Genomic DNA, 27,128 nt, shown 5'->3' with positions numbered 1-27,128 from the left:
AATGTTGTCCTAATTTAGAAAGGTTTATTTTTGGTTTACATTTAAGGGATGTAAAATATCTTTTCCTTGTATGAAATTATAGACGTCAGTGGTAGGTCTCCATAATGACAGAAAAACAAACAAACAAACAAACAAACAAACAAACAAACAAACAAACAAACAAACGCATGTTTATATATATGAACTTAACTACTGTTTGGGTACACATCTGTCACCAAATGGAAACTAAGTCTGATGAATACTCCCCATTTGGAAAAAATAATCAAGTCATCTTTTTTTTCTGCCGTTGCTGAAGTTTTTTATGGGATAAAATTTGTGTGGGATCATCTATAGCAATTATAATTAGTTTTATGCAACAGAATAGGAATCTGTGTGTGTGTGTGTGTGTTCTGTCTGATTGATGGAGGTTCTGGATCTTCTCTTTGGGTCATTCATTGCAGACTGGCTCTATTGTGTAGTGCGTGTTATGAGCTCTCGCAGCGGCTTGATAACCGTGTCTCCATGAAGAGAAAGGAGGGTCACGGAGAAGAATGCTGAAGTGTTTCCTCCTCCCCCTCTCAGAAGTCTCCCAGACCTCCCCGTGCGATCAGCTGACCGGCGGGATGTCCGCTGAGAGATACAGGGCAACTGGGTTTGTGCTGTTTAACTTAGTTTTATTTATCAAGAGAAGAGTAACGCAGGTCATAGATGAAGGCCCAGACAGCTGCATCATGGGAAACAAAATAAAACTCAAGCAACTGCTCTTCTAAATGCATTTCTTGTCATTGTTTTGTTTAGTACAGAGCCGTAAAATAACTGCTCTGTATATGTAAGTAAAGGACGGATGTTTAAAACGTGTTCGATTAAAAAAAGTTGCTGTTTGTGAATGGAGGAAATGATACCAGCACCCATTTTAACAGCCGCCGGGGATTCTGGGAGCACATCACGATGGATAAGCAATTGAGGCAGAGCATTATATTTGCAAACAACAAGAGAAGCAAAGCCTGAGAAAGTTTTCAAAGAAGTTTCTAGTGTGTGTGTGTGTGTGTGTGTGTAATATGTAAAATGTCAGTGAAAACATGAGTCAGTCCAGAGAAATAAATAATTAGAGATGAAAGATGACAGGAAACTATGCAGACGGATGAAGTGATGACTAAAATACTGGCAACCCCCTCTGTGTGTATATGTGTGTGTGTTGATGCAGCAGTTGCCTTGGCGCTGTGGGCACGACACACTCGCTGGTTCCTTGTGTCCACCCAGCGGCAAACGCACACCATTGCTTATTATGCATTTGTGTGTGCGAGTGGACTCCTTTTCACTTTGCTCATATGACTTTTGATTTTGTGTGTGTGTGACTTCACCTCCATGCCTAAACAGTAATGGCTGATAGTGACATTAGGCTCTGTGTTCTTGCCTTTTGTAGCGACGCTGGACAGGAAATTGGGGTGGCCCTGCAGCCCTTGCTTCTGAGGAGAAAACAGAGGCGGCTTTGTGTTTTCTCTGAGTACGTGTGTGAATAATGTGTGTATGTAGAAACACGTACGCTTGTGTGAAATTATTATTCAGTGACTCCGAAGGGGGGGAGGTTGACTTTTTAAAGAAGTTCATATGAGTGCTTTTCAGATAAGTTCGCTGTTTCTGCAGTTTGCTAAGAAGTTACTTGTGATGCTTAACCTTTACTGACAGCCAATACAGATCCAAGTAGCATATTTGATCTGACGTTTGAATGCTTTTAAAATCTGCAAGTTTTTTTTAGCTCCGTTTAGCAGAAACATGTTGATGTTCTGGCTAAACAACAAGCAGAAAATCCAAGTGCCACTGTTATGAGTGATTATGGTGTGTATGAAGAGGAGCCCTCACAAGTTTTAGTACAGATGAATTTGCTTGAGCGGAGTCACTTTCTCTGACTTGCTCGTCGCTTCCGCCCCGCTGCCGGCCGCTCCATTCCCACAGAGAGAAAAATTGTGAGCGCTATAAATAGCTGTAAAGTAATATACTTAAAAAGACTGTTCAAAACAGAAAGAGTTGGACACAAATGGTTGATTGTGCTAAAGGGGGACGTTCTGACGGGAATTTATCGTCCTGGGAGCGTAAGATAAAGAGCAGAAAGAGGGATGAGCACTTTTATGTCTGAGTGGATTGTGAGGTATTCTCAGTTTCCTAGTGAAGGCATTGCTGTTGTTATCTGCGCTGAACGGGCTGATTGTCTGAACTTTTGGACACACTTTGTTTCATTCCCACAGTCTGATAACAAAGAAGCGCTGACCCTCCTAATCACATAATCATATTACACAGGAATTTACCTTCACCCGGTGTAATGATGTTTTGCGTTTGATCCGAGTGAGCTAAGAATCTGCTAAAATGTGCAATAGTTAATTGCTTGTTTGACAGAAACATTTTGGATGTAATATACAGGATGTATTATCATACTGTTATTGTGATTAAAACAACAGAAGGTGGCCTTATCAACCACTCTGAATGTTTTTGATCACAGACATGTGAGCGACATCCACAAAGCATCATTGCACAAGTTTTTCCGTGGGCCGCGCACATCCGAGTGTGTGCGTATGTGACACGTTTAGCCTCTAAATTATGTCCTGTCATTAGAGGCACTTCTGGAGTGTTAACCACTGCTGATGGTGATTAGGTAAAGCTCCTAGATTCAGTATTTAAAGTGCAGCTCCACTCCGCTGTTTAATGGACCCTGTATTTTGGACGATTAGCGTCTGCAGAGAAATGTACATGTGATATGAGAGGGACTTAGGAGCGCGCTCAATCTGCGTCTAAGCTCAAAGGGGAAGTGTGCCTTTAATCTGGGCTTAACACATGCGGCCGGCGGGAGGGGGCCCGAGCGGCGCACCGGTGGGGTGGCCATTAGCTTTTAACGATTAGCCGTGAAAGTTAGCCTCTAGACCTGCAGTTCAACAGCAGTGGGACAGGGTGCGTACGCTGAAGTTTATTAAATGTGGAAAAAGTAAAGGCATTTTCTTTGATAATTCCCCCTGAACTGGATAATACTGGTGTTTGGAGATAATACCGCCATCGTTTGTGTTCCTACATAACTGTGTGTTTAGTCACCTCACCCATATCAGCATGTTAAGCTTTGATATTCAAGGCTGTTTATGAATAACACAATGCTTAGCCTTGTGAAAATGAATGGCAATAAAGTTATTAATCCACCAGATAATGAGTGAAGACCGCTGTTAAAGTTTACAATGCAAATAAGCAGACATGACTAGCCTGTAAGAAAGCTTCAGAGACTGTTCTTTGTGCGCCTGTGTTGTGTTTGCGAGCGGTGTATGTGTGTGTCAGTGGACAGGGTCTGTGTGTTTGGCAGAGCGGCCTTTATTGGAACCGTGGAAGGATGGAGTGAAATTATGCTAATGGCTGCTAATTATGACCTTGGAGACCAGCTTTTCTGCCAATTTATCTGCTTAATAAAACCCTCTCTTTTTTAATCCCAACATCTCGACAAGCTTTAAATGTTTCATGTAGACTCTCCACCACGACAGGTCTGCCAACTTTAAATGAAATAGTGGCTATAACCTGCTCACCCGGGGAGCAGAATTGTATAGTAATTATACTTCAAAGGCTCGCAGGAAAATAGACATTTTATTGCTCAAGAGGAGCTGTGAAAAGCTTCTGTCAGTGGGCCGGCTAGGAAGTAGGGAAGAGAAAGGGGAAAGGAAAAGTGCATGAGGCAGGGAAGAGCGGAAAAGAGATGGCAAAGGTGCGTGCATTGGAAACCGCTGCAAATTAGTCATGAAATTAATGTTGAAGATGTATTTATACAGAAAAATTCACTCACCTAAATATTTGAGCAAGGTATATTGCCCTTGGAATTAGAATCATGAGCAATACTGGTTTTGAATAGGATTACACTGAAACTTAATTTACTTTTTAAATAGATATTTTTTTTATGTTTTTGCTCTTTTAATTATTTTAATATAATTAATTTTTGATAACAATCTGTTTTGAAGGTCTAACTAGTCGTTACACTGATTTATGTCTCACCAGCCTTAATAGTAAAACAACGGTTCTCGGTTCGGGATGTGACAAGCAATTTGCTAGCTCTAATAAGAAGCCGCTCTTTACGGCCTACGTTTAGATGAGGGTCATGTGTGTGTCTTTGTTAGTTCTGATGTGTGTGTTGGGGGTTGGTGTGTTAGAAAAAAGCCGCACAGAGGTGTGTGTGTGTCGGAGTGAAACAAAAGGGCCCAGTGTGTGTAAGTGTCTGGAGGTAGAGTAAACAGAGTGCTGGTGGAGGGGCAGACAGGCTGTGCGGCTCTGACGGCCCAACTGCAGTTTATACAGCTGCACTGACTGCTTTTACTGCCCCAGTGTGATCCAGCATACAGCCAAGGTACCCCACACACTTTTACATTCATACAGCCAACTGAACACAGATCTAGTCTTTAATACTCAGGTTTTTACCTGTGTTAGTGTTTGTTATGACAGATCAGTGGCTGTCAGACACTATAATGTGACATGACATCTGCATCCCGGTTTATTGTTAAAGTCTTCATTCCATCTCATCTATAATGTGAGTCTAGACTGTTTAAAGCATGTCTTTGTCATTTCCATAGCCGCCAGTCTTGTGCTTGATTGAGGTGAGTCTTATTTATCCCGTCCAGACAGTTAGAAACATTATATGATGTTTGTCTTCACTGCTAATCTTAACCAAATAAGCAGTAAATGAGAGAACTAGAAACCTTAGCAGCACTCAGGAGCTCTGCCAGATGTGGCGTCTAAGTCAGACCAGACCATTTAACACACACAAACCTGAAGTGTACCATGACTGGATGTTAGCTGAAGAAGGATAACTGCGCAAAAAATGTTACCTCACTATTGCTTACTTTGTACTGCATGTACTGTAAGTCTCAGTGTGCAGCATAGAACATTAGATAAAATAATTAAAAGATAGTGTTAAATAAGTTTATATGTTTTAAAGAGTAACGGTGAGCTGTAAGGTCAGTAATAAAATCTCTGTTATGAGTTATAAAATGACAGTTGTTGGCTATAAAGTTACTTTATAAGAAATAAAGTCACATTGTGAGAAATAAAAGTAGCAGTTACATTAGTCACAATAGCAAGAAATGAAGTTCAAATTATGAGAAAATCCCAGTTCAAAATAGTCAAAATTATGAGCAATAATTGTAATTATAAATTTAAAGTCACATTGAGAGATGTAACAATGCAGTCAAAGATTTCATAGAAATATTTTAAGTAAATTAAAGACTCAACTGGTGAGTTTGAATTACATTAAAATTCACAACTGTGAGATATGGTCACATTGTGAAAAAATGCAGTTACAGGAAATTAACAATGTGACTTCAAGTCATCACGAGAAAGTCATAATTGTGAGATATCAAGTCACAGTTGCAAGAAATAATTGCAAATGTAAAAATAAAAAAAGTCAGACAGATTACTGGTCAAAATTATGAGTCACAGTTGCAACAGAAATAGTCAAAACAAATAGTAAGATAAAGCACCAAATAAAAAGGTGATCATTTTGAGTCACATCCTGAAAGATAGTCACAATTATAAGAATATTGAAGAAAAGATAATTATAAGCAATCATCAAAATTTTACTGTAAAATACTATGTATAAAACTAAATTATTGTTGTAATACTCTCTGCAGAATAATCATATGAGACATACAGTTTAAATCAGAATTATTAGCCCCCCTTTGTTTTGTTTTTTCTTTTTTAAATATTTCCCAAATGCTGTTTAACAGAGCAAGGAAATTTCCACAGTATGTCTGATAATATTTTTTCTTCTGCAGAAAGTTTTATTTGTTTTATTTCGGCTAGAATAAAAGCAGTTTAAAATTTTTTAAAAGCCATTTTAAGGACAAAATTATTAGCCTCTTTAAGCTATATTTCGATAGTCAACAGAACAAACCATCGTTATACATTAACTTGCTTAATTACCCAAACCTGCCTAGCTAACCCTTTAAATGTCACTTTAAGCTGTATAGAAGTGTTTTGAAAAACATCTAGTCAAATATTATTCACAGTCATCATGGCAAAGACAAAATAAATCAGTTATTAGAAAAGTGTAAAACTATTATATTTAGAAATGTGTTGAAATTTTCTCTCCATTAAACTGAAATTGGGGAAAAAGATTAAAAGGGGGCCAATAATTCAGGGGGGCTAATAATTTTGGACTCAACTGTAACGTCATATTGTGAAATCTAAAATCAGAATTGTGAGACTGACTTGAAGTCATAGTCGCAGTTGTAAGAAATATATATGTTTAAGAAATAGGCTTTCAGAGCTTCACTTATAAATCAGCTTATGGAGGAAAGCCAAGTTACTACGACACAGCAGTCGAATAAATTTGTTTGCCAATTCTTTTAGTTGCCAAGTAGGAGCCAAATAAAAGTACTTCTCTCCATCTCTCTTCATCCTTGTCTGTCTTTTTCTCTTAAAAGAGTGGTACTTATTCCCCAGGGCCATAGTAACACTAGCCCCAAGGCTGAGAAGCGTCTATGAAAGCACTTAGGCAATGCCGTAAGCCAGATGAAATCTTATTACGAGAGCATATTCATTTTTCCTCCCCATGCATTGTGGGAGAGAGAGTTCATTTAATAAATGCTTTTTCTTCCTGCCGGTATCAGAGGAACACAGACCGTCATCAAGGCCTATTTTCTCTGGCATTGTCAACACCATATACACTGTCATTAACATCTACTGTGGCTCACACGCTCGCGCGCACACACACCATTGTCTGTCTGTGTTCTTGGCTAACGTGATATTTGATGTGCGCTAGGCCGTCTGCACTTTTCTTTAATGGGCCGCTCGAGTCTTTACATCAAACAGGCTGGCTAAACACATCGTGTGCGGCGCTGCTACAGTAAATGGCTCTGTGATAGTGTAGGTGGGACGTCTCTTTGATGGAGGGATGGATGTGGACAAAGCTATGGCGTTGATGGCTGTCATTATGCGCGCGGTGTGTCAGGTGTGTGTGTCTGTATGAAATGCTCCCATATATGTCACTCACAATTAAACAACAGCCACGTCTCTGTCTCTGCCATGTCTTTCCTGAATGCCTCAGTCACTTTTCCTTTCTCATTTTTCCAGGATGTCTTCCAAGCGACCAGCCTCTCCATATGGGGGAACAGATGGAGAGGTAGTCATGGCGACGAGCAGACAGCGATTGGAAGATGAAGAGGTTGACGGACATGCTGTCATTCACTTGCCCCTGAGTTCGTACTGCAGCAAGGTGTCCCCGCGATCTCCTCGACTACTCGACAGCCCCCCAACACTACACGCAAACATGGTGAGTCCCCCCCCCCAGAGAAGTGTCTGTATGCTCATATAATTGGATGAAGGCTTACTGGCCCCTCCCCCTTGATTAAAATGCAATTGATTGACTCCTCCCTATTGTCTCGCTCACACTTTTTGGTGTGGACCCGCTCTGGTGATGTCAAAGACAGATAGGTCGTTTTTGTGAAAATGGGCAAAATGAATCACACGTTTGGCTGTTTGTGTGTCATCGAGAGTGCGAGTTCATGATGGGTCAGTGCAGTCATGAAGGACACGTACTGCTGTGCGTTTAAAGCCGAAATATGACAAGACAAACAAGATGGACCTTGTGACCCAGATCGCTCGTCTTCACGTTAACACGCACCTGAGCTGTAGTATCTCTTCAGTGACCTTTTACCTGACTCCACTATCACTCTCTCTCTCTTGATAAACTTGTGTCGCCACAGGCTTTGGGAATCAATTTGGTTGTAAAACAATGAATCAGTACTTAAGGAACTTAACAGTAAGCTAATTCTGCAATTAACTGTGATTACAGAGCACGCTGAACTCTGCAGTTTTGGAACTGTTTCCCACAATAAACCAAAGTCCTCGAGCTTTCTCACACAGGTTTTTCTTCACTCTCGCTTTACACACTCTACTGGCAGCACAGTGTGTTTGTTTATGATGGTTGGTTCTCTCTCGTCGAGTCTCTTGCAGTTAAAACTACTACATTCTTGTAGAAAAAGAAAAGTTCAAAGATTTTACCTTGTAAGTTACAGCACCTGTTTGTCTGTGATGGCATTTTGGGTTCCCCACAGATCCCTGTGAAGAACTTTTTTTGTACATGGATGGATTTGCAAGGCTCTTCATTAAATCAAATACCAGTGGAGAACCTTTCTTTTCAGAGTTTAGGGTATGGAAGCAAGAAGACGCTACTTTTTGTGGGCACCAGTAACCTTAGGTTATTTTAGCTTGCCTTGTTTCTGAGACTGCAAGATGTTTATATTTGTGACACAACTGGCTGTTGTAATGTCAGTTTAGTCACAGTGTTACAGTAGGTTGCGCACGAACCAAACAAATGTTTATTATACAACTGATTGTTGTTTTTATTAATCATAACATGAATAATTATGTATCAGCAGCAGTGCAGTGGTTGTAATTGTTGTGTTATCTGAAAGGCTAGACTGCTGTCTCTGTCTTTCGTGCTGACATGACAGACGTGGCATGAAAAAACAGGCGCGCTGTATTTGATGTGGATTAATAAAGCGTATCCGTCTCGAGCACGGGTGGATTTTGGGAAAAGCAGGCTGGCATGTGTGAGACATTAAGTTTCCCTGAGCCGATCCGCGCTGACTGGCAGAAGAGTTGAGTGAGGGAGAGATTTACACGAGTGGGGACTCTGAGGGGCTTTGTCACGGCAATTGTATAAAGTGATAGGGAAGTGTAAATCGACTCGGCGAGTCCCTGGGTAGCGCGCAGCGGAAGATTACCGCTTTATCTTGTCATTGTAAATTAACACGGCAGCAGCGCACACGCGCTTCAGACTCCACTGACCTCTTCATCCTGAGAGGGAGAGAGAGAGACGGGCATTTGTGGCGATGGGGTCAACGGGGCTGCAGCGCACAACCTGCTACAATAGACGTTGGTGCGGTGGTGCGCGTTCCCGGCGGTCTGTACTCTTGCCAGTTTTTTTTTTTTTACAGGAGGGATGTAGAAGGCTTTGAAACCAAAAGGTGGGAAGAGCTTTACACGCGGGTGATAATAGCGAGGTGTTAATTACTCTCCCTTTTGTCCAGTTAATGAGGAGAGGCATTAAGAGAAGACATGTTCCTATCTGGGTGTCACGTTAAGATTTGTTCTCAGATGCTTCAAATTCAGCCTTTCAAAGTCAAAATCAACAAAACACCCTTGAGAAATAGTTCATTTTTACTAAAACCAAAACTATACTTGAGTGCTTTCATGCATGGTTTTGGTTTAGTAAAAATCCAATATTTCTTTTTATTGAAAATAAATTAATTAGTTCCCTATAAACGTCATTAAAAGCTCATTTCAAGCAGTTTCAATTTGTAAATTGTTTAATAGATACAAATATGCATGTTAAAATACTTAATATTAAATATGTAATATTATATTATGCAATGTTAATTATAATGTTATAACTGTGTAACTGCATTACATTATATATATATATATATATATATATATATATATATATATATATATATATATATATATATATATATATATATATATATTTGTGTGTGCGTGTGTGTGTGCAGGTGTGTAATTTTTTTCAATGTATACATTTTATAATGAGATCCCAAACCCCAACAAAACATCAGATCAGTACTAAAACTCAAGGTATTATGCAGTACTTTAAGAGGAACATTTTGCATAAATGTCATTTTTTTTTTACTTTGTTTGACAATTAAAAACTACTAATTTAAAATATTTTTGGATAGAGTGCTTCATACAAATCTAATTATTTCACCCCATTTGCATGACATAAGTTCATGTAAATGCAAATTTAATAAACAGAGGTATTTATATGTAACTGTATGTAAGCGCTTGTAAATCTTCATCTGTGTGTGTGTGCGCGCTCACGGCAGGATCAGGGCTGACAATAGCTCAGTTGAGCCAGGTTTAGAGGTGAGCGGATTGCGAACACACGGTAGAGATCAACAACACGGGCTTAAGACAACAGACGAGGCGTCAGCACCGCAGGAGAGGAGAGATGTCCAACTCGAGCGTGTGTGTTTCAGCAGCGGGACTCTTGACAGTTTAACTGATAGCAAGCATAGAGGTTAGTTTCCTAGCGTGTGGTGAACGCAAGCCAGAGAATCACACGGCCGCCTATTGAATTAGTCTCATTAGCTAGACGCTACCTGTGTTGGTAAAATAACCGGATTTGAGTTAGCATATGGAAGCGGAGAGAAAGCGAACGAGAGAAACGCTCTGAGGGAAACAGGTTGGAATCAAGAAAGACAAACATTAAAAAAAGAAGGGAAAAAAGAGGTGGCATTTGGAGAAACGCTGGCATCTGTGCTAAAGAGAGGGGAAAATCTAGGGGGGGAAGAAGGCATTTTGCTTTCTTGGCAAGAGTTGAAGTGTGTTTAAATGTGCTCCTGTCACACATGAGCTTACGAGGACAAAAGTTGTTTAATTCTGTCGTGGTTCAAGGATGAAGAGAGGGTCGTGGAAAGAGGCGCAGTTTGAGCCTTTCCACGAAGAATTGACATCTGCACAACTAAAAGCAGAACCACCCACACCGCACATCAGAAATGCATATAAATACATATACTCACACACACAGCTTTGCACACTTATTCATACACAGCAGAAAATCTGGGGGTACTTAACCTGAATATCAACCCTACTGTAGACCTGTTACTCCGTTTGCCTTGTATTTGGGGTAAGAAAGTAAAGCATTAGCTCATCCGCTTCTTTAAGAGCTCAATCAAGGAATGATCTGTCCGAGACTTAGTGTCACAACCAAGGACATTAAAAAGCCAAGGAATACAGTTTCCTCTGCCGCCATCTCACCTTCTCTTTGAATTGTTTTCTAGACATCTCTGGAGAAAGACGCGAGCTGTGGTTTGAAGTATGTGGTGGATTAGATAGATTGGAAGTGACAGGTGTGACCATGTTTTAAGATGCATGCCACACTAAAGCAGGCAGAGAGAAACGCCTGCCATTCTGCCACTCGCTTCCACTCTCTCTCTCCCTTCTTCTTCTTTCTAGCTTTTTTCTCTCTTAGTTCTTTAACAGCATGTTGGCAGTTTTGTTTGCGAATAAAGGGGGTGATCTCGCACCGCTTTGGTCATTCGTGACTTCAGAAGTCTCCTAATCCCAGTCCGACTGGCCTGACTGGGGAAGACAGGGCTGAAGTGAAGCAGTGTGTGAGGAAAAACAGATTACAGAAAGGGGGGAAACTAGTATGCAGGCTGTCATATTTTTTTATGTATCATAAAAGCCTGTTAAGATCTTTTAAGCTTGCCAGTCATCAGACTGTTTGTGAATAAGCAAATGTCTCTCTGTATGTGTTTCGTAGCAAGTGAAACTGCTTCAGTTTAATTAGTTCTACAGTAATAATTATTATGATGATGATGATGACGATGGGTTGTGACGAGTCAATCTGTGTGATGTGTTCAGTTTAAATTGTCATGTGGAGTGTTGACAGCTGTATAAAGTCAATCTTTTTGTTTATTTATCATATTTATAATTTTTATTTACCACAAAAAATGAGACAAATAGCATAAAAACTGCTGAAAAAAATAAATAGCAACATTAAATAATGGTAAAGCATTTTGTTATTTTAAATAAAAATGTGTACGATTTATAATATTAATTAGGGACTAAACAAAAATGTCAAAAAGAGAATAACAATAAACTGTTGCTTTATCATAAAGAGTTAAAAAATCTTCGTAATTAAGGCATTGAAAGAGCTTTTTAATAAAATAGTAGTATTATGAAGCTTTTCCCATTGCAGTCCAACATTTCCTCATTATATAAAATTATTTTGATCATAAGTAAAAAATTGTTAAAAATAAATAGCATTTAATAAATAAATGAATTAATGAATTAACTAATTGATGCCAACAAAGGTAAAATATTAAGCCTAATAAATGTAATAACATAAAACTTAATTATAATTAAACAGTAGAAAAGTGCACATTAATAAATTGCAAATATTGGTACTGTAAGTTGTATGAGTTGTTGTGTCGACAGGGCCAAATTAGATCATCTAAGAGTCTCACTCAACTGATATAAATAAAATTGTATTTGCCACTGTTCTGTGTCTTGTGAAAGTCTTGTGCAATTCGTGTTGCATTAAGCTCTAGTAAATGAACCATCTGCTGCTCTCTGTTCACTCTGAGTTAATGATTAAAAACAGATGTCATTATTAAAATCTAAGCGGGTGATAGACCTGCATGGAGAACTTGATCAATCCTGAAAAACTCAAGTTTGGACTGTGGAAATCTGGCAGTTGCAGGTGGCACAGAGAAGCTGATGTTGACTGTTGAGGTGTAAATCTGCTCACTAGGATCCAAACATGTCAGTGGGATTATGCTATTGTCTGATTGGCTGATGTCGCTGTCAGTCACGCGGGTGGTAAGGAAGATAATAGATGTGGATTAACCAAAGATTAACCCTGATTAACGGACTTGGACTGTTGACCTCGTCTCCAAATACCTGACTTGTTTTGTAATTAAACTTTAAAAAGGAGATCCGGAGCTGAGAGAAAGTGACATGGTGTGTGCATGAGATAATTCAGAAATGCTTACCAAGTTTACAGTATACATGCATGTACTGTACTTAAGCAAAAATGCTACGTTGTGTTCTTTGCACTATATGACTTTAGCTATAGAAATAGACCCTTAAGGCAACAACTGCACAGTTCCACTTTTTATAGTGTACAAACTCAACTCTAAGCCACATTACATAAGAAACCATAAGATGAGAACTGTTATATATTTGGACACTAGATCAATGTACAAAACATCGAAGATGGTGATTGATATCGCAGCTGTCATGTTGGTCAAGAAGAGAAGGAAAAAAATGCGGTTGAAAAACTTGGACGTTCTTGTGTGTTTGGAGCTGATTCAAAGTAGAAAAACTTCCCTTCTCAGAGGAAGAGACAGTTCCTGTGATGGTGAAACCACTGAAACTTTTTTGCCGCTAATGATTTTGTCTAAAGAGACTTCAGACCGGCAGAGGCAGAGAAAAAAAAAGAGAGAGAGAGAGACTTTCTAGAGTACAGATGGGCAGATGAGGATGAAAGTAAATCTAAACATGCCTCAGCACTCAGGAACAGGACGAAATAATTAGTGTAGTCCTGTTTGTGGCTTTGTTTAACACCATGTCTCCCTGTGCATGTGTCTGTCAGGATCAGGATGGCAGTAAAGGCCTGGCGCTGAGCCCCTACGCCCAGCACAACTCGTCTACCTCACCCAGTAAACAGCAGCAGGAGGACAGCTCAATGAGGCCGGGCAGTGAACCCGGCTCTGCATCAGCTCTGGGCACACCGGAGAGACGCAAGGGCAGCCTAGCTGACGTGGTCGACACGCTCAAACAGCGCAAGATGGAGGAACTCATCAAGAACGAGCCAGAGGGTGAGCAGTGCAAACTTTCATATGTTTTGACGCACATGATTGTGAAGGTGTGAGAGAAAAAGCTGTTTTCATAGATGTTTTCACAGTGCCTGAAAAGGGAACTGAACTGATCTTGAGAGCTGAGCATTGATGCTCACTACTGAATATGTCATGGTGGTTGTTTGAAAATGTTGTGAACACACAATACAAATCAAAGGGTTGGAAACATAAGGTTTGTTTAATGATCTTCACGTAACACTAAAGAGTTAAACATTCAGATTTGAATTACAGTAATTACATTCTAAACATATTCACGTTCAAAAGGCTCCTATGTTTAAATATTATGTAATATTGTCATTTTTTGATTGGGTTAATGTAGACTTGGTGAACAAACATTTCGGGCTGATAATGTGTATATTAACAGAAAGTCGTTTAATTTAGCATGTTCATGCTATCACTGGCTAATTTGCATGGCAAAGAAAACATTTATTTATAATGCCATTACTAGCTCATTTGGATGCTAAAGCAAGTTGTTTATTTATTTGTTTGTTTTTCATTTATATATAATGCTCATTGAGGCTCCTTAGGATGCCCTATATTTATAAATTATTATAATTATTATTTAATATTTTTAGGCGTATTATTTATTTACTGTAAAATTAATTTTATTATTTTATAATTGATGATTATGATTCTAAATGATTCAATGGAAAATTATTACATTTTTAATTTTATTCCTTATAGTTAATTTAAAATAATAACAATTATTAAATTACTTATATTAGATATTTTTTGTAAACAAAATAATTTTATTTTACTATGAGCCAATTAGTGCCATCAAGTCAGGCTTTTTTTTTTTCCTAGTTTGGAAGGTTTGTTGTTCATTTTGGGAGTCATTTGGTTTAGAGTTCTTATTCCGAAAACTTCTTGGGTGGATGTTTAGGAGCTATTGCACAGCCAATTCCCTTCCCCCACAGAACAAAATTTTCTGTGTGGAAACGGCATGTGGAATGGGTCCAGATTGGGCACCAACTCCCAAACCATCACTGGCACCCTGTCAGTGGAAAAAGTTCACTGTTTTAGACAGTCAGGGGAGACTGGCACACGTTTGTCTTATTGTGATGAAATTACAATGTGAAATTAACTGAAAGTGTGAAGGATTTTCTGGAGAGCATCTCATCTTTCTCTCGCACACACATTCATCCTTTCTTCCATCTATCTACCCATCAGTCCTGACTAACAAATTCTGCTTAATGAGAGCTGTTGATAAAGTCGGGCCTTTGTTTAAGCAGGCAGGGATCAGCTGTTCGGAGCCATTGTGTGCCACACTTTGCATATTCATTTCAGACTGATTACTGAGAGAACGGCTCTCAGCTCCTTCCACAGGATCTCTCTCTCTCTTTCTCTGTCTCTTACATCACACCACACTCACACTGTAATTAGAGGCCAGTTCCTCATGAATAATCAGAACCTGCTCCCTATGTGAATTAGCCAATGTGTGCACAAATACACATGTGAACATACTGACACTGGGTGGATAGATGGTTGGATGGATTGGGTGGATGGATGGATGGAAGGATAGATGGATGGATGGATGGATGGATGGATGGATGGATGGATGGATAGATAGATAGATAGATAGATAGATAGATAGATAGATAGATAGATAGATAGATAGATAGATAGATAGATAGATAGATAGATAGATAGATAGATAGATAGATAGATAGATAGATCCTGCTGTCAACCATGCGATGATTGCAAGCAAACAAAGATAGCAGTCAGTGCTTTAGCTTTTTGCTATATTATTTACATTCGGCTGTGTTTAACATGCTTGGTTTTCTGTGTTTTTTGTGTGCTCAGATGTCTTCATCTTCAACTGTTGCGTTTCTCCAATCTTTGTTTTAGGGTGTGGTCAGACTAGATCTTGCTCCGCTGACTTCTATTCATACTCACGCAACAACATTTTGTGGCACGTATCAAAGTTCAAGTTCAGTACATTCACATATCGCAAAGACATTAATCTTATAAACAGTTTAAACACCTGTGTTTCAGCTCTTGGCTGGGAAAACACAATATCATACAGTGTGGCATCATATCTAGCTTCTTAGAGTATCTGAAGAAATTTGGATGCTCAAAGTGTAACTTGGTCACTGCTTTAGCCTGTGAATTTTTTCCCCCTAAATTAGCTTTAAAAACTCATAGGAACTTAGAGGATATTGCTGATCTTAAGAAGTTATTTATTATTAATATTTTATCTCATAGAAAATATTTGGACTGGATTTAAACATTGGTTTCTGACAGCATCATCAAACTAGACAAAACATTGAATAGGCAAAGATGTGTGACAGACGTTGGGAGTTTTGCTGGCACTAAATAAAGTCATTTGTTTGAAAATCAACCTACTTTGCGAATCCAAGCAGGAATTTGCTTCATTTACATTTGATTTTAATAGTTACGTCAGAGAAAATAGTTACATTACAGAAAAGCCGTAAGGTTAAAGCAAGTGTCTGGCTGTGAAATTCAACAGCTGCCATATGCAGGAAGCCAGGAAAAATATATGGGAAAGACGTATCGGATACTTATAGAACTCTTGAGAAAAAGAAAGCAAGCAAGCAAAAGACAGTCCATTAGCAGGAGACTACAGTAGTGCATTATCTCTCAGCGTTTTGTTCGAATGAAATGTGCAAACAAAAGAAGCCGGGTCCCTCAAGAAGCACGGACACAGAGGAAAAAGAAGCAGAAAAGAAAAGAAAAGAAAAAAAGAGAGAAATGAAAAAGGGGAGGTGGGCAGTGCATTGAGCCAGGGCTCTCATAGCCTGATAAAAATCCCTTTTCAACTCGCCTGTCCATTGTTTGCTTGTGTACCTCACAAAGACCATTAGCTGCAAACGGCAGGTTATGATGAAAAATTAATGAATGCTTTAATCATTATGAAAGGGCCGTATTATTACCGTTCTCTTTCTCTCTCTCTCTCTTCCCGGCCTCCCTCTCTCCTCCTCACACGCTGTTTCTAGCCGGATCAATCACACACTTGCATGTACACACACATTCATCGAAAGTCACTGGTGCGCTCGGTGCAGTGGAATCGAAGCGCTGGGTAGCAGAAAGGCACAAGGAATGGAAATGGGTCAGAAAACAGTAAGAGAAAAGCATGAGGGGGCCATGTGAAATCGGGAGTGTGTTAGTCAGCGTGTTAGCGAGCCGTTTGCTCACCTGTCCCCCTCGCTGCTCCACTTCCCCTCAGATAAACAGCCAGAGCAGAGTCGTTTGTTATGGTGAGATAGCAGACAAACTTATACTGGGTCAGGTGAGTGTGTGCGCTTGTGTGTGTGTGCGTGTGTGTTTGACCAAGAGCACAGCGTTTGGCCTTTATAAACGAGCGTCCGAGTCTTTCCCTAATCGACTGGCCTCAATGATACAGCACACCTAAATGCAGTTTTCATACGGACCTGCTACTGTGCTCATAGAGTTCACAAACACATTTTATATGACTGCAGGTGGGAAAGATTTAGGTTTAGATCTAGAAAGAAAGGTGGTGTCATATAATTGCATGATGATTATGATTCAGAATATTTATTTTGATCATTCATTGATTATAAAGCACATAAGACTAACTAAGTTGTTCAAAGATCAAGTGTTAAAGTGGCTGGAATATTAATTAAATGTATTTTCTTGTTTGTTTTTCTGCTGTATAACTTATTATTTCTGAGTTCAGAGAGGAAAAAATTAGTTTTTTTATTATTATTTAGATTGTTTTTTCATGGACTGATTAGTGTATGGGTAATACCATGGTCTAAATATAGTAAATATTGGGTAATTAATAGGCATGACCAGTGCATTTGTCTTTCGTTGGTGGTGCCAGATGCTGTAATTCAGTCACCTTTATTCATCTCATGCCTCTTCTACACATCTCTTCTCTATGTATGTAGCAATATATTTCAGAAATGCAGCAAGAAGAGTTTCCTGCAGCGCATATGTGTGTGTGTGTGGTGTTAGGCAGAAGCGTGCTGGATTGTGTGTGTGTGTGTGTGTGTGTGTGTGTGTGTGTTATTAGCTTTAGTAATGGAAAGAGGGCAGGAGGGCTGTCAGAGGTTCAGAGGGAGCGCCATGTCTCTCTCATGAGCTTGGACAATGAACACACACTCTCTTCCTAAGTCATCCACTCTTAAAGACTGGCCGCAATCACACGGCTACACTGCAAATGAACTTCATCCTTATCATGAACTACTCCAGATCTTTGAGACGCTTTCTTCTTTGATGGTATGATGGTGCTCCTCCTCCACCCGGCTCTCTGTGGAGGAGATGTAGTCCTCACTAGTGCTTGGCAGTCTGTGTTATGTGGGGCACAGATGTTCAGGGTCTCCTGAGTGTCCACGCGCATGTGTGTGTGTGCGCGAGTCTATGTGTTTGTCAGCCTTGGCGCTGGGCTGAGCTTGATTCATGGTCAGGGCCAAGCTTTGGTTCCCTGAGCACTGAACCTTACACACGCATACACACACACACACTCACTCTCAAGCTAAGCATACGTCACACAGCCCTTTATAGACAATGGTCTCATTCACCTTCCTGTGCCTCTCTTCAAGTCTTCCTTCACTGTGTGCTGTTGCACATAAAAAAAGATCAGTCCTCTCATCAGTAACTCTCCATTACATTATTTTGCCATACCTGCCAGATAGACGGATAGATAGATAGACAGACAGACAGACAGACATACAGACAGACAGACAGACAGACAGACACACAGACAGACAGACAGACAGACAGATTGATTGCGGGTTTGAGTAAAATGTTAATATTTGTTTTGTTTTTTTCTGTGAATGTCTAATAACATTTCTTCAAAAAATTGAAATAAAAAGTTGTCATTAACAATAACAGTTGGTCAAAAAATAACAGTTGGTCAAAATAATAACTCTATTATTCTGTTATTGCACCAATTATTGATTTAATAATAATTGGTTATTGCACCAATTATTAAAACATTGGTATTATGTTGTAATTATATGTCTAAAACTATTAGGCATTTGCTGTTATGTATGTTATAATATTTATTTCATATTCATTTATGTTTATATTCATTTAGTTGTATTTATTGTTAAATGTTTTCTTTAAATGTCTGTAAACAATATTGCTATTTTGTTTTGATTGAATGATTTTGTTAATGAGTTCTCTTCCCTCTTTTGCCATAACGTTACCTCCATATTTCCCCACCTTAAGATGCCATTAGATGCCACGCAATCCTCTTGAAGTAACAGCGTGGTCTTGTTTATGAGTGTAGACCCCCTTTGTACCGGATGGCCATGGAGTGAGCCGAGATTGATGGTTCAATTTAGACTTGACTAATTGAGTCCTTCTCCTTGCTTCTCTCTCTGTGGGATGCTTCGGCTTCAAAGCCTGTCCTGGGGTCAGCTGCCACCCGGATGCCTCTATTATCTTTCCCTGCCTCTGCTGTACTGGGGTCAGACTGGAGGTGGCTTTTAATGCTCAGTGGGCCATAAGTTGTGCGACTGCACTGTTTTATAGCATGACACTGAACTGTAGGGCACGTCGAATTCTGTTTTAAGATCAGAGCAAGGCTGCGCTGCACACACACACTCACACGGAGTGGACGTCTTTTGTGAGACAAGCATGAGGGGGGTGTTTGGAGGCACTGGGGCATTTTATAAGACAGCACTTAGGCCCTGTCATTGTTAGCCGAGGGCTCACGCATCCATACCCCTCAATGAGAGAGAATAAGAAGGGCGGATACACGTCTCTATGAAGACGAAAAGGGTAGAAGAGCTCTGAAGCTGTTCAGCAGTGGATCTCTGTCTATATCTCCCCAGGGTCTGCTAATCCGCTATACGACTGCTGCTGCTGAGAGCTTTCTCACACATACACACACATATTATAAACGATCCAAAACACACAAGTGTGTTTGAGTAAACACAGTTATGCACAGTTGGGTTCTTTAGCAGTTTCTTGGGATGCTGTATAAAGCATTATCAAACAGATCGAACAAGAAAAACTACCAAAGGTCTTCCATATGCAGCCATATAAAGACAAATTGAGGCACATAGAGTGCGAGGAGGGCACGCTACGAGCACTGAGAGCGTCTGTGAGCGAAGAGGCAGAGCGTGGGAGAGAGAACAACTTCCATATGCAATTTCCAGCATTTGGTAGTAATTAGTTAGATGTATAAATTAACATTAGGAGGAAGGTTTTCTCTTGAGTTGTTTGTCATTATCTACCCCTCACACTTTAAAAGATGAGTTAAAGACAGAGGACAGAAAAACAGAAAATAGTAAACAACAAAAAATACAATATGGAGCCATAGAGGTTAATATCTCAGTTGAGTGTCCTGTTTCTCCAAAGTTTCTTTTGATATAATGTTAAAATGTTTGTTCTCAAACATCTAAAATTAACCTTAACATTTTCTCAAACACCTTCAAAACTCATATATCAGTGGTTACTTTTTTTGTTTGTAGGAGAAACATCTCAAAGCTGAGCTCTCAATAAGCAATCTTTGAGCACTAAACTTTTCCTCTGGGGAGATCTATTTAAAAATGATGCAATCCAACTTGATAGACAAACAGACGCCTTTCTGAAGGAAGTTTTGCTTCGAACTCTATTTACAGAATCTAGCGCAACAAAACACCAGCTATTCTGACTCTCAGCCATTATCAACGCTAGAGTTTTTCTCAGGAGCGCTGTCACTCTTTACTGGGAAAAGCACAAGATGCCTCCTTTTTTCTGAGTAGACGATTGCATGCCTGTTTATTTGTCTCCAGCTGAATCCAAGTCAGTGTACTTTCCTTTGAGGTTGGCAAAACAGCTGAAGACATGAGAGTTAACGGGGCCCTATTGTGAGCGTGCCATTGTTCCAGCGTATGAAAGGCACATTCAAGTCAGTTGTATTGAATTGTTTGGGTCTGCCTTTCAGTTTGTATTCTTCTGCTGCCTTGCACAAGACAATCAATAGGGATGAGCCTTCTCACTGGATAGGTGATATTAGAGCTGAATGCTGCTTGCTGGATGGGAAAAGCTGTCTGAGGACGCACGCATTTAGAGCTTTTGGCATAAACGCACTGTGGTCTTTTTTCCTTTAAGTGTGGGCTTCGGATTAGAGACTTGGAGATGGATGTCTTTGTGCATTACTTCTGTGTGTGTGTGTGTGCGATTGTGATTGTGTGTCTAAAGTTTTGTTATTGACCTCCTGGTGTGGCATTAAGAAAGGCACAAAAGCCGGAGGTTCATGAATTAGACTGTGGCTCCATAGCAGGGCCATTATAAAGCTGACTGTTCCATAGCCACACCATTGTGGCTCCAGACTTGGACAGTTGCACACAGCCGTCATTGACGTTCATGAATTGGAAATGCTCCTGAGTCTTGATAGCTGAATACAGGGTCTGAACATGAGGAATCCATATATTAGCAGCTCTGTTTGCCTGGCTGTATTTAATGATGTGCGTGTGAATTGCATAATATGAATATTCCTTATGAAGATATGTAGAAGATGACGGATTTCGCGAGACATTTAAGAACTTCTGTGCATGCTAATGCACACTCAATCGGTTCGAAGAGACAGACCCTTGGAAAATAATCAGTTTGCGCAAATAAAGTAAGTTCTTCACCATTTGTTTAGCTGTTAAACCTATAAAGCTTTCAGACATTGAGCAGTTGTGCGATTCTTATGCTAATTTGCCGTGCACACCCATATCTATTAACATGCTAATTTTATTTTGTGTGTGTTGGCATTTTTGAAGTTAATGCTAAATAATGGAATACAATATCCTATGAATATTCATTGCAACTTTTAAAAACTGAGCGCACTCCATAAAATATCACTCTCCCCCTCTCTTTGATCACGTTTTAGTGGATCTCCTATGCGTTAGAGTCCATCATGGTGTTTGGTCTTTTTTTCTCAATTGCAGTGCTGAATTCTGAAACACTGTGTGATTTCTGTGAAGGGACTCGACTTTAGAGGAAATATTGCAATAGAAGGCATGTGCGTATGGTTGAACCACTTTGGTGTGCTGTTGCATTGTGGGTAATTGTGGGTCAGTGGTTTTTGGTTATTTTGATGCGGCGTAAGAGTCCTTTTACATGGCTTGCATCAATTCGCAAATCCCTTCCTCATATCCATTACACAAATCTAAATCCATTCTCTCCTTTTCTAACAAACACACACACTCTCACTTGAGCCTCAGTTGGGTTAAAAGGGATATGTAAAGTAAATTACAAAGCAGATTTAGGTGTATTTGCCTGGGTTGAAGTAGATTAGGACAAACAGTGGATGTGCATGGGCCAAATGTCAAGGGGTGTGTACACTCCTACAAACACACAACATATAGAGCATGCGCAAACCCACTCATACAGTCTTTGGTAAAGGTAAGCACATAGATAGGGAGTTTTTTGTGTACAAGTGTTTGACTTTTTGCCAAAAACAAGTATGCAAACTGTATTGGCAAAAAAAAGTGCACAGACCTGTTGTGTAAACGTAAACCCTTAGCAGTGCTCGAGCATGCACCGGGCGTTACACATAATTCCCCTCATCCACCTTCTTCCCCTTCCCCCCAGGAAGAACTGACCATGCCCTTCATGCTGATGAATGCCATTACTTACCTTGTGGCAATGTAAAGAACACAACATCACTTTGTTTTATATTATGAAATGTGATGCATTTTAACTGTAGTTTAACCGAAGTTTGCAGAATCAAAATCATATGCATTAATGTACTTGTTTTGGGCCTTGATGCGATGTTAACTGACTATAAACACAGCACACACTCTCCATCACACACTGCACACTATATATAGCTGCTCTACTTCCTTGTTTTGAGCTTGTGTACTGGGGGCCAGTAGTGGACACTAGTAAGTGAATGAAGCTCCGGTAGGGGGTCTTTGAACACAAGAGGGAAGCTCAGAATTAACCCCAGCAGTCCTGCGGTCAGCAGCGTACTTTGAAATGAAGCAATCTGTCTCCGCTGAGCGGCCCTAGGTCAGCACCCTTCGGCCTGCCAGAAAATAGGCCCTTTATTTGAGCCAGATGTTCAGAAATAAGCAAGGCGGATCCCAGTACTCCCTCTTTCCCTTCATGTCTGTCTTTCTAGCTGCCTTCCTTTGCACTTGGACTCTTTCCTATTTCGCCACTGTATTTTTTTTCTTGATCCCTCCCTCCGCCCCTACTCCTGTCCCATGGTGGCGGAGCACCCAGTGCACTTCTCCAGGAGAGAGAGCTCTAGCCTGGCTGCACGCCCGAGTCTGATCCCCTGCCTGGACGTGGGGACCGCTGGAAGACTGAACAGGTGTTCTCCACTTTTTGATTTCAGTGCATTTGAATTAATCCTGTCAGCTCAGCTGTTAAAACAACTGTCACCCCCAGCTGCTAGTCATTTTAGGCTGGATCTGACACACTCCGCCAGTCTACGGCAGTCGCTGATGACATACACACACTCTCACCGTCTGTTCCCTGGCCCATTGTCACGGCCACAAAGCGATCTGCACACGCACGTACTTTCAGACACATAGGCACAAAGGAAACGCCTCAGCACATCAATTAAAATTAATATAAATATTAAAGCATTGTTTTTTTGTTTTATAAAGCACTTCAAAAACTGATATATCCATTAAAAGCAGTGTTTACAACAAGCTTTTTAGACAGGTTAGATTGCCTAATGAGTTTTTTTTAACTAGCCATAAAGTCTCATATTTAGATATTATCTCACATAATAATACTGTAGATTTAAAGCCATCCAAACACCCACACATATATTTATATCTAAATGAAGAAATATTTTAAATAGTAATAGATTTTTCAATAAAACAATAATGTTAAGTATTTTCAAGAGGTTTTAATTTATTTAATTTAAAAACTAATCCTCTTCCTCTCTATTTTTCACCTCTTCTCGCCCTTCTTTCCTCAGAGGTGCTGCGTTTCAGAGAGTGTTGTTCCTGTCATTCCCTTGGATCTTTTTCAACCTCTTTTTCTTTCATCCGGATTCACATACCCCTCAGTTAGACACAGGTTACACATTCTGGCAAATCTTTCTCACACATTTAAATATCTGTTTCTTTCTTTTTAATGCCAAGAGCACAGAACAACGCAGTGGGTTAATTACTGGTGGATGATAAATGGATGATCGAGGGAATGTTGGGAAACTTTTTGTTTTTTGCCCTGTCTTCCCTTTGTGCAGTGCCAGTCGAGAGGGAATACATTTGTTTAAAAATAAATAAATAAATTTACTTCAGGTGTGTGAGATACTTAGGATTCATTAGTTTCATTTAGGGCCAGTGCTCCAACCTAAGTGTGTCAGGTTTTCAGTGTTTTCAAGTGATGAATTCTACTTCAGAGGGCCAGGCCATGTGCTAATCTCCTCATAAGGCTGTTCTCACAGAGAGATAGATGGAACGCACAGCACAAATAAGCACTCTTACACAATAGAATGTATAGTTTGCCATGTGTTTGGAATATTTGCTTACAGGCTTGTGACGTTTTAGGGACTTTGGACCCCAGTGTGCACACAGTGGCAGCAGAACAGAGGGAGGCCGTGGATTTAACCCCCGACCATAAACCTTTTTTCTTTGCTGTATTATAGTAGTTTTCAAATGTTGTATTGTGTCTGCACACGGGCCCATCAGAATTGCCCAAGGACCCAGCCATTGTTGCTTATGTTACTTACAAAAACTGAGTTTTTACTGAATATTTTGATATTGTTAATATTGCTTTCAAAATAAAGCTATTCGGTTTCAAACAGTTTGAAATAACAGCACAATGTTGTTGTGAATTCAGACTCTAAAAGAGATAGCTCATCTCCAAAAAATGAAATAATGCTAACCCTCATGTTGTTACAAACCTGTATGAGCTTATTTCTTTTGTTGAAATTTGTGAATGTTGGTAATGAAATGGTTGACAATATCCAATGATTTCTATATGTTGAAAAATACTATATAAGTCAAAGAGTACCATTAACTGTCAGGTTACCATAATTCTTTAAAATTAATTATTTTGTGTTCAACAAAAGAAAGAAACAGAAATAGTTTTAAAACAACTACAGAAGAAATAATAATGGTCGAATGTTAATTGTTAGTTGAACTATCCCTGTATGTTCAGTAAAGTGGCCTTTATCTGATAAAACAACATCAGTAAAACTGTTATTAAAGCATTTGAACTTTAATTTCCACTTAGAATTATACTTGTTAGATTATGGTTCTTCTAAGAGATGGAAAAATGTGTACGTTTAACATTTTTAGCTACTGATGACCTCTAAAGTGCTGCATTCCAGTGCATTTAAAATGTTAACATTATAATGAAAGCACTGTACAAATCAGCACAGTAAGGGTTTAGATAAACTTATTAAGATGAAAGAGACTGTCCCATACCCCAGTCTGTTGACTACCCAACACAAATGCTATATAGTTCCTAAGTGGGAAGTTACTCCCATGACTAAAGTTATCAAGCAATCTATACTGAAACTTGAAAGCTTGTAAATTCACCACTATCCCCCTTCTAATCCGCCTCCCTTCTTCCTGTCCTGCATTTGAAGAGAAAGCAGGAATGGAATTGAAGGATGTAAGGAGTGGGTGCAAGGATCTAACTGGCTTTACCCAGCATGGGCAGCTTCTTAGGAGCTGTTAACAATCACCTAATGGCTCTCACATGGCTACCAGTATCTGGGAGCAATGGAGCCCACACAATGCTGACCATTCTTACAGTTGGAGCATTTTAACCGCCCCAGGCACATAGAGACAACAGCAACAATTAAATCCAGTGTAAATCCGGAATGTGTTCGGGGGGAAATACATGCTTTTAGATTCTCTACTTCCTGTTTGCACAGGTCAAACCTTTTTTTCAAAGAGATTTTGTTTATCGATAACCCTACGTTTATGCCTCATCCGAAAAAAAAAAAAAGGTTTCCATCAGAAAATGAAAAACAATGCGAAGACAGACGAAGCAGATTGTAAAATACGTAATAACAGTTTTCATCTTCTTGGGCAGTTTGTTATGACAAGAGGTTAAATGGAGACTTCTGAGTGGGCTTGTCTTGTTTTGTTCTGTTCTTTGTATTTTTATTTGCTTTCAAAATGCAAAGCAGCATTATCATGTCAGCATATTCGGCCCGTGTTTGACAGGCCTGTGACAGCTGCTTTCTGAAAGCCATAGTACACTTCAGCGTGACATACAACAATTGTGATTTTAACAGACACTGCGGCCTCTGTTGTGCGCTTTGGCAATTTTTATATATTTATTTTGTTGCTTATTTGTTTATTTTCGACTGTGCTTGTCAATACGTTTCAGTCCATGGTTCATGTGACATCGACTTTACAAGAGCAAGTGTTTGCAACCATATGCATGTGCGTGTTGCCTCAGTCCTAAGGTTTTTCCTTTTTTCCTGCTGTCCCGCAGTTAATGCATCAGAGACTCAGACGAACACGTTGTATTCTTTTGTTGTCATTTTAAAGTGATGTAATGAAAGCGGGTGGCGGCAGGGCCCCGGGGCTATGACAGCTCTCTGCTGACTGGGCTGCGCGCGAGACACGCTGAAGAGGGGTTATTGCCACGAGACAGATTGAAAGTGTCATTTTCCATTATAGAGCACACGGAGGAAGCACAAATATGCCCTGGCCTACTTTAACAGGATGCCTTTGACAAGAGAAATGTGTGTGCTTGGAGGAGAGGGGAGCCCTGAGCCCAGCCTTACCCTTTCTTCTGACACACAACAGCACAAGAAATTTCAGTGTTGTAGGAATCTGTCCGTAACACAGATGATCCGCTAATAAAGGAATACTCGAAAATGAAAAATCTAGCTTCCTTCATGTTATGTCTAACGCATATGGCTTTGCATATGAATTAAAAACAAGATATTAAGTAGAGTGTCCAGTCTCCTATTTTTCCAGTGAGAAAAGTTCAGACATTAAAATGATAATGCATAGGCCCTGATTGTATACTATGTTTCAGACCTAAAATTACATGCAATTAGTTTTATTTTGGCTTATTATGCCATCCTAATCAGGCTAATTCACATAGCCGGCTATTAGAAAGCAGAGCTCATACAGTAACAGTAACCCACATATGCAATACCGTATAAGAAGGCTTGTGTGGCTGCATGAGTGCGCCTTAATTAATTTCTACATGTATGTACAATCGCATATACCAGCGCATGCTTGTGTGTGTGTGCGTATCAGTAGCATGGCTGATACTCAGATGTACGGCAGCCAGATTTGAAGTCTTGGACGTCCTCAGAGAACGTCTTAATTTTCTCAGACTTTCTCACACATCGTGATGGTTTTGCTCACATTCTTCTTCACAATGTCATGCCCTCCACGCAGTTATTTCAATCTGGCAGTGTAAATTTGGCACTGCGCGAGAGGTGCCAGAATAAATTTGGCGGGAGTTTTGGTTCAAATCAAATTGGACATAAGCACCCACAACACCATCTGTCAGAGAAGGATTGCAGATATGTGAAGGGCACAATTCCGTCAGAGATAAACGACTTTTTCAATTTGTAAATCTCACCCTGCAACTTTAGTTGGGAATTATTTTCTATTAATTTATGGAAAATTAATTTATCGTCATCTAAGTGAAGACTAGAGCTGAAGAGCACACATTGTAGCGCCTGAGGACATCTGCATGTTATTAAATTCAATCAAATATTCAATGTCACATTTCTATAAGTTGTTTGTAAACCATATTAATGCAAATTCAGTGACAGTTCATGTACAAGTGGGTTCGCAAACAATTTACACAAAAATAATGTTCTGCTTGAAAGTCATTAATAAAGTTTTGACTAAGACAAATTAAACTGAAGCACAACTATAAATAGTTCTG

At 39.7% G+C, this 27,128-nt stretch overlaps 1 protein-coding gene across 40 annotated transcripts in view; it reads left to right on the top strand.

Moving 5' to 3' along the window:
* Positions 1–27,128, top strand: part of sox5 (SRY-box transcription factor 5) — a 234,830-nt gene that overhangs the window by 163,006 nt on the left and 44,696 nt on the right. For all 40 annotated transcript variants that reach the window (XM_087247440.1, XM_087247432.1, XM_087247422.1 and 37 more), the window contains 2 exon segments: positions 7,066–7,264; positions 13,118–13,343. In XM_087247440.1, the coding sequence (XP_087103566.1) occupies positions 7,066–7,264; positions 13,118–13,343 (425 nt within the window).

The sequence above is a fragment of the Danio rerio genome, chromosome 4, assembly GCF_052040795.2.
Source record: "Danio rerio strain M-AB ecotype USA chromosome 4, GRCz13ab, whole genome shotgun sequence".
Taxonomy (NCBI): Eukaryota; Metazoa; Chordata; class Actinopteri; order Cypriniformes; family Danionidae; genus Danio; species Danio rerio.
This window is presented reverse-complemented; position numbering and strand designations above follow the sequence as displayed.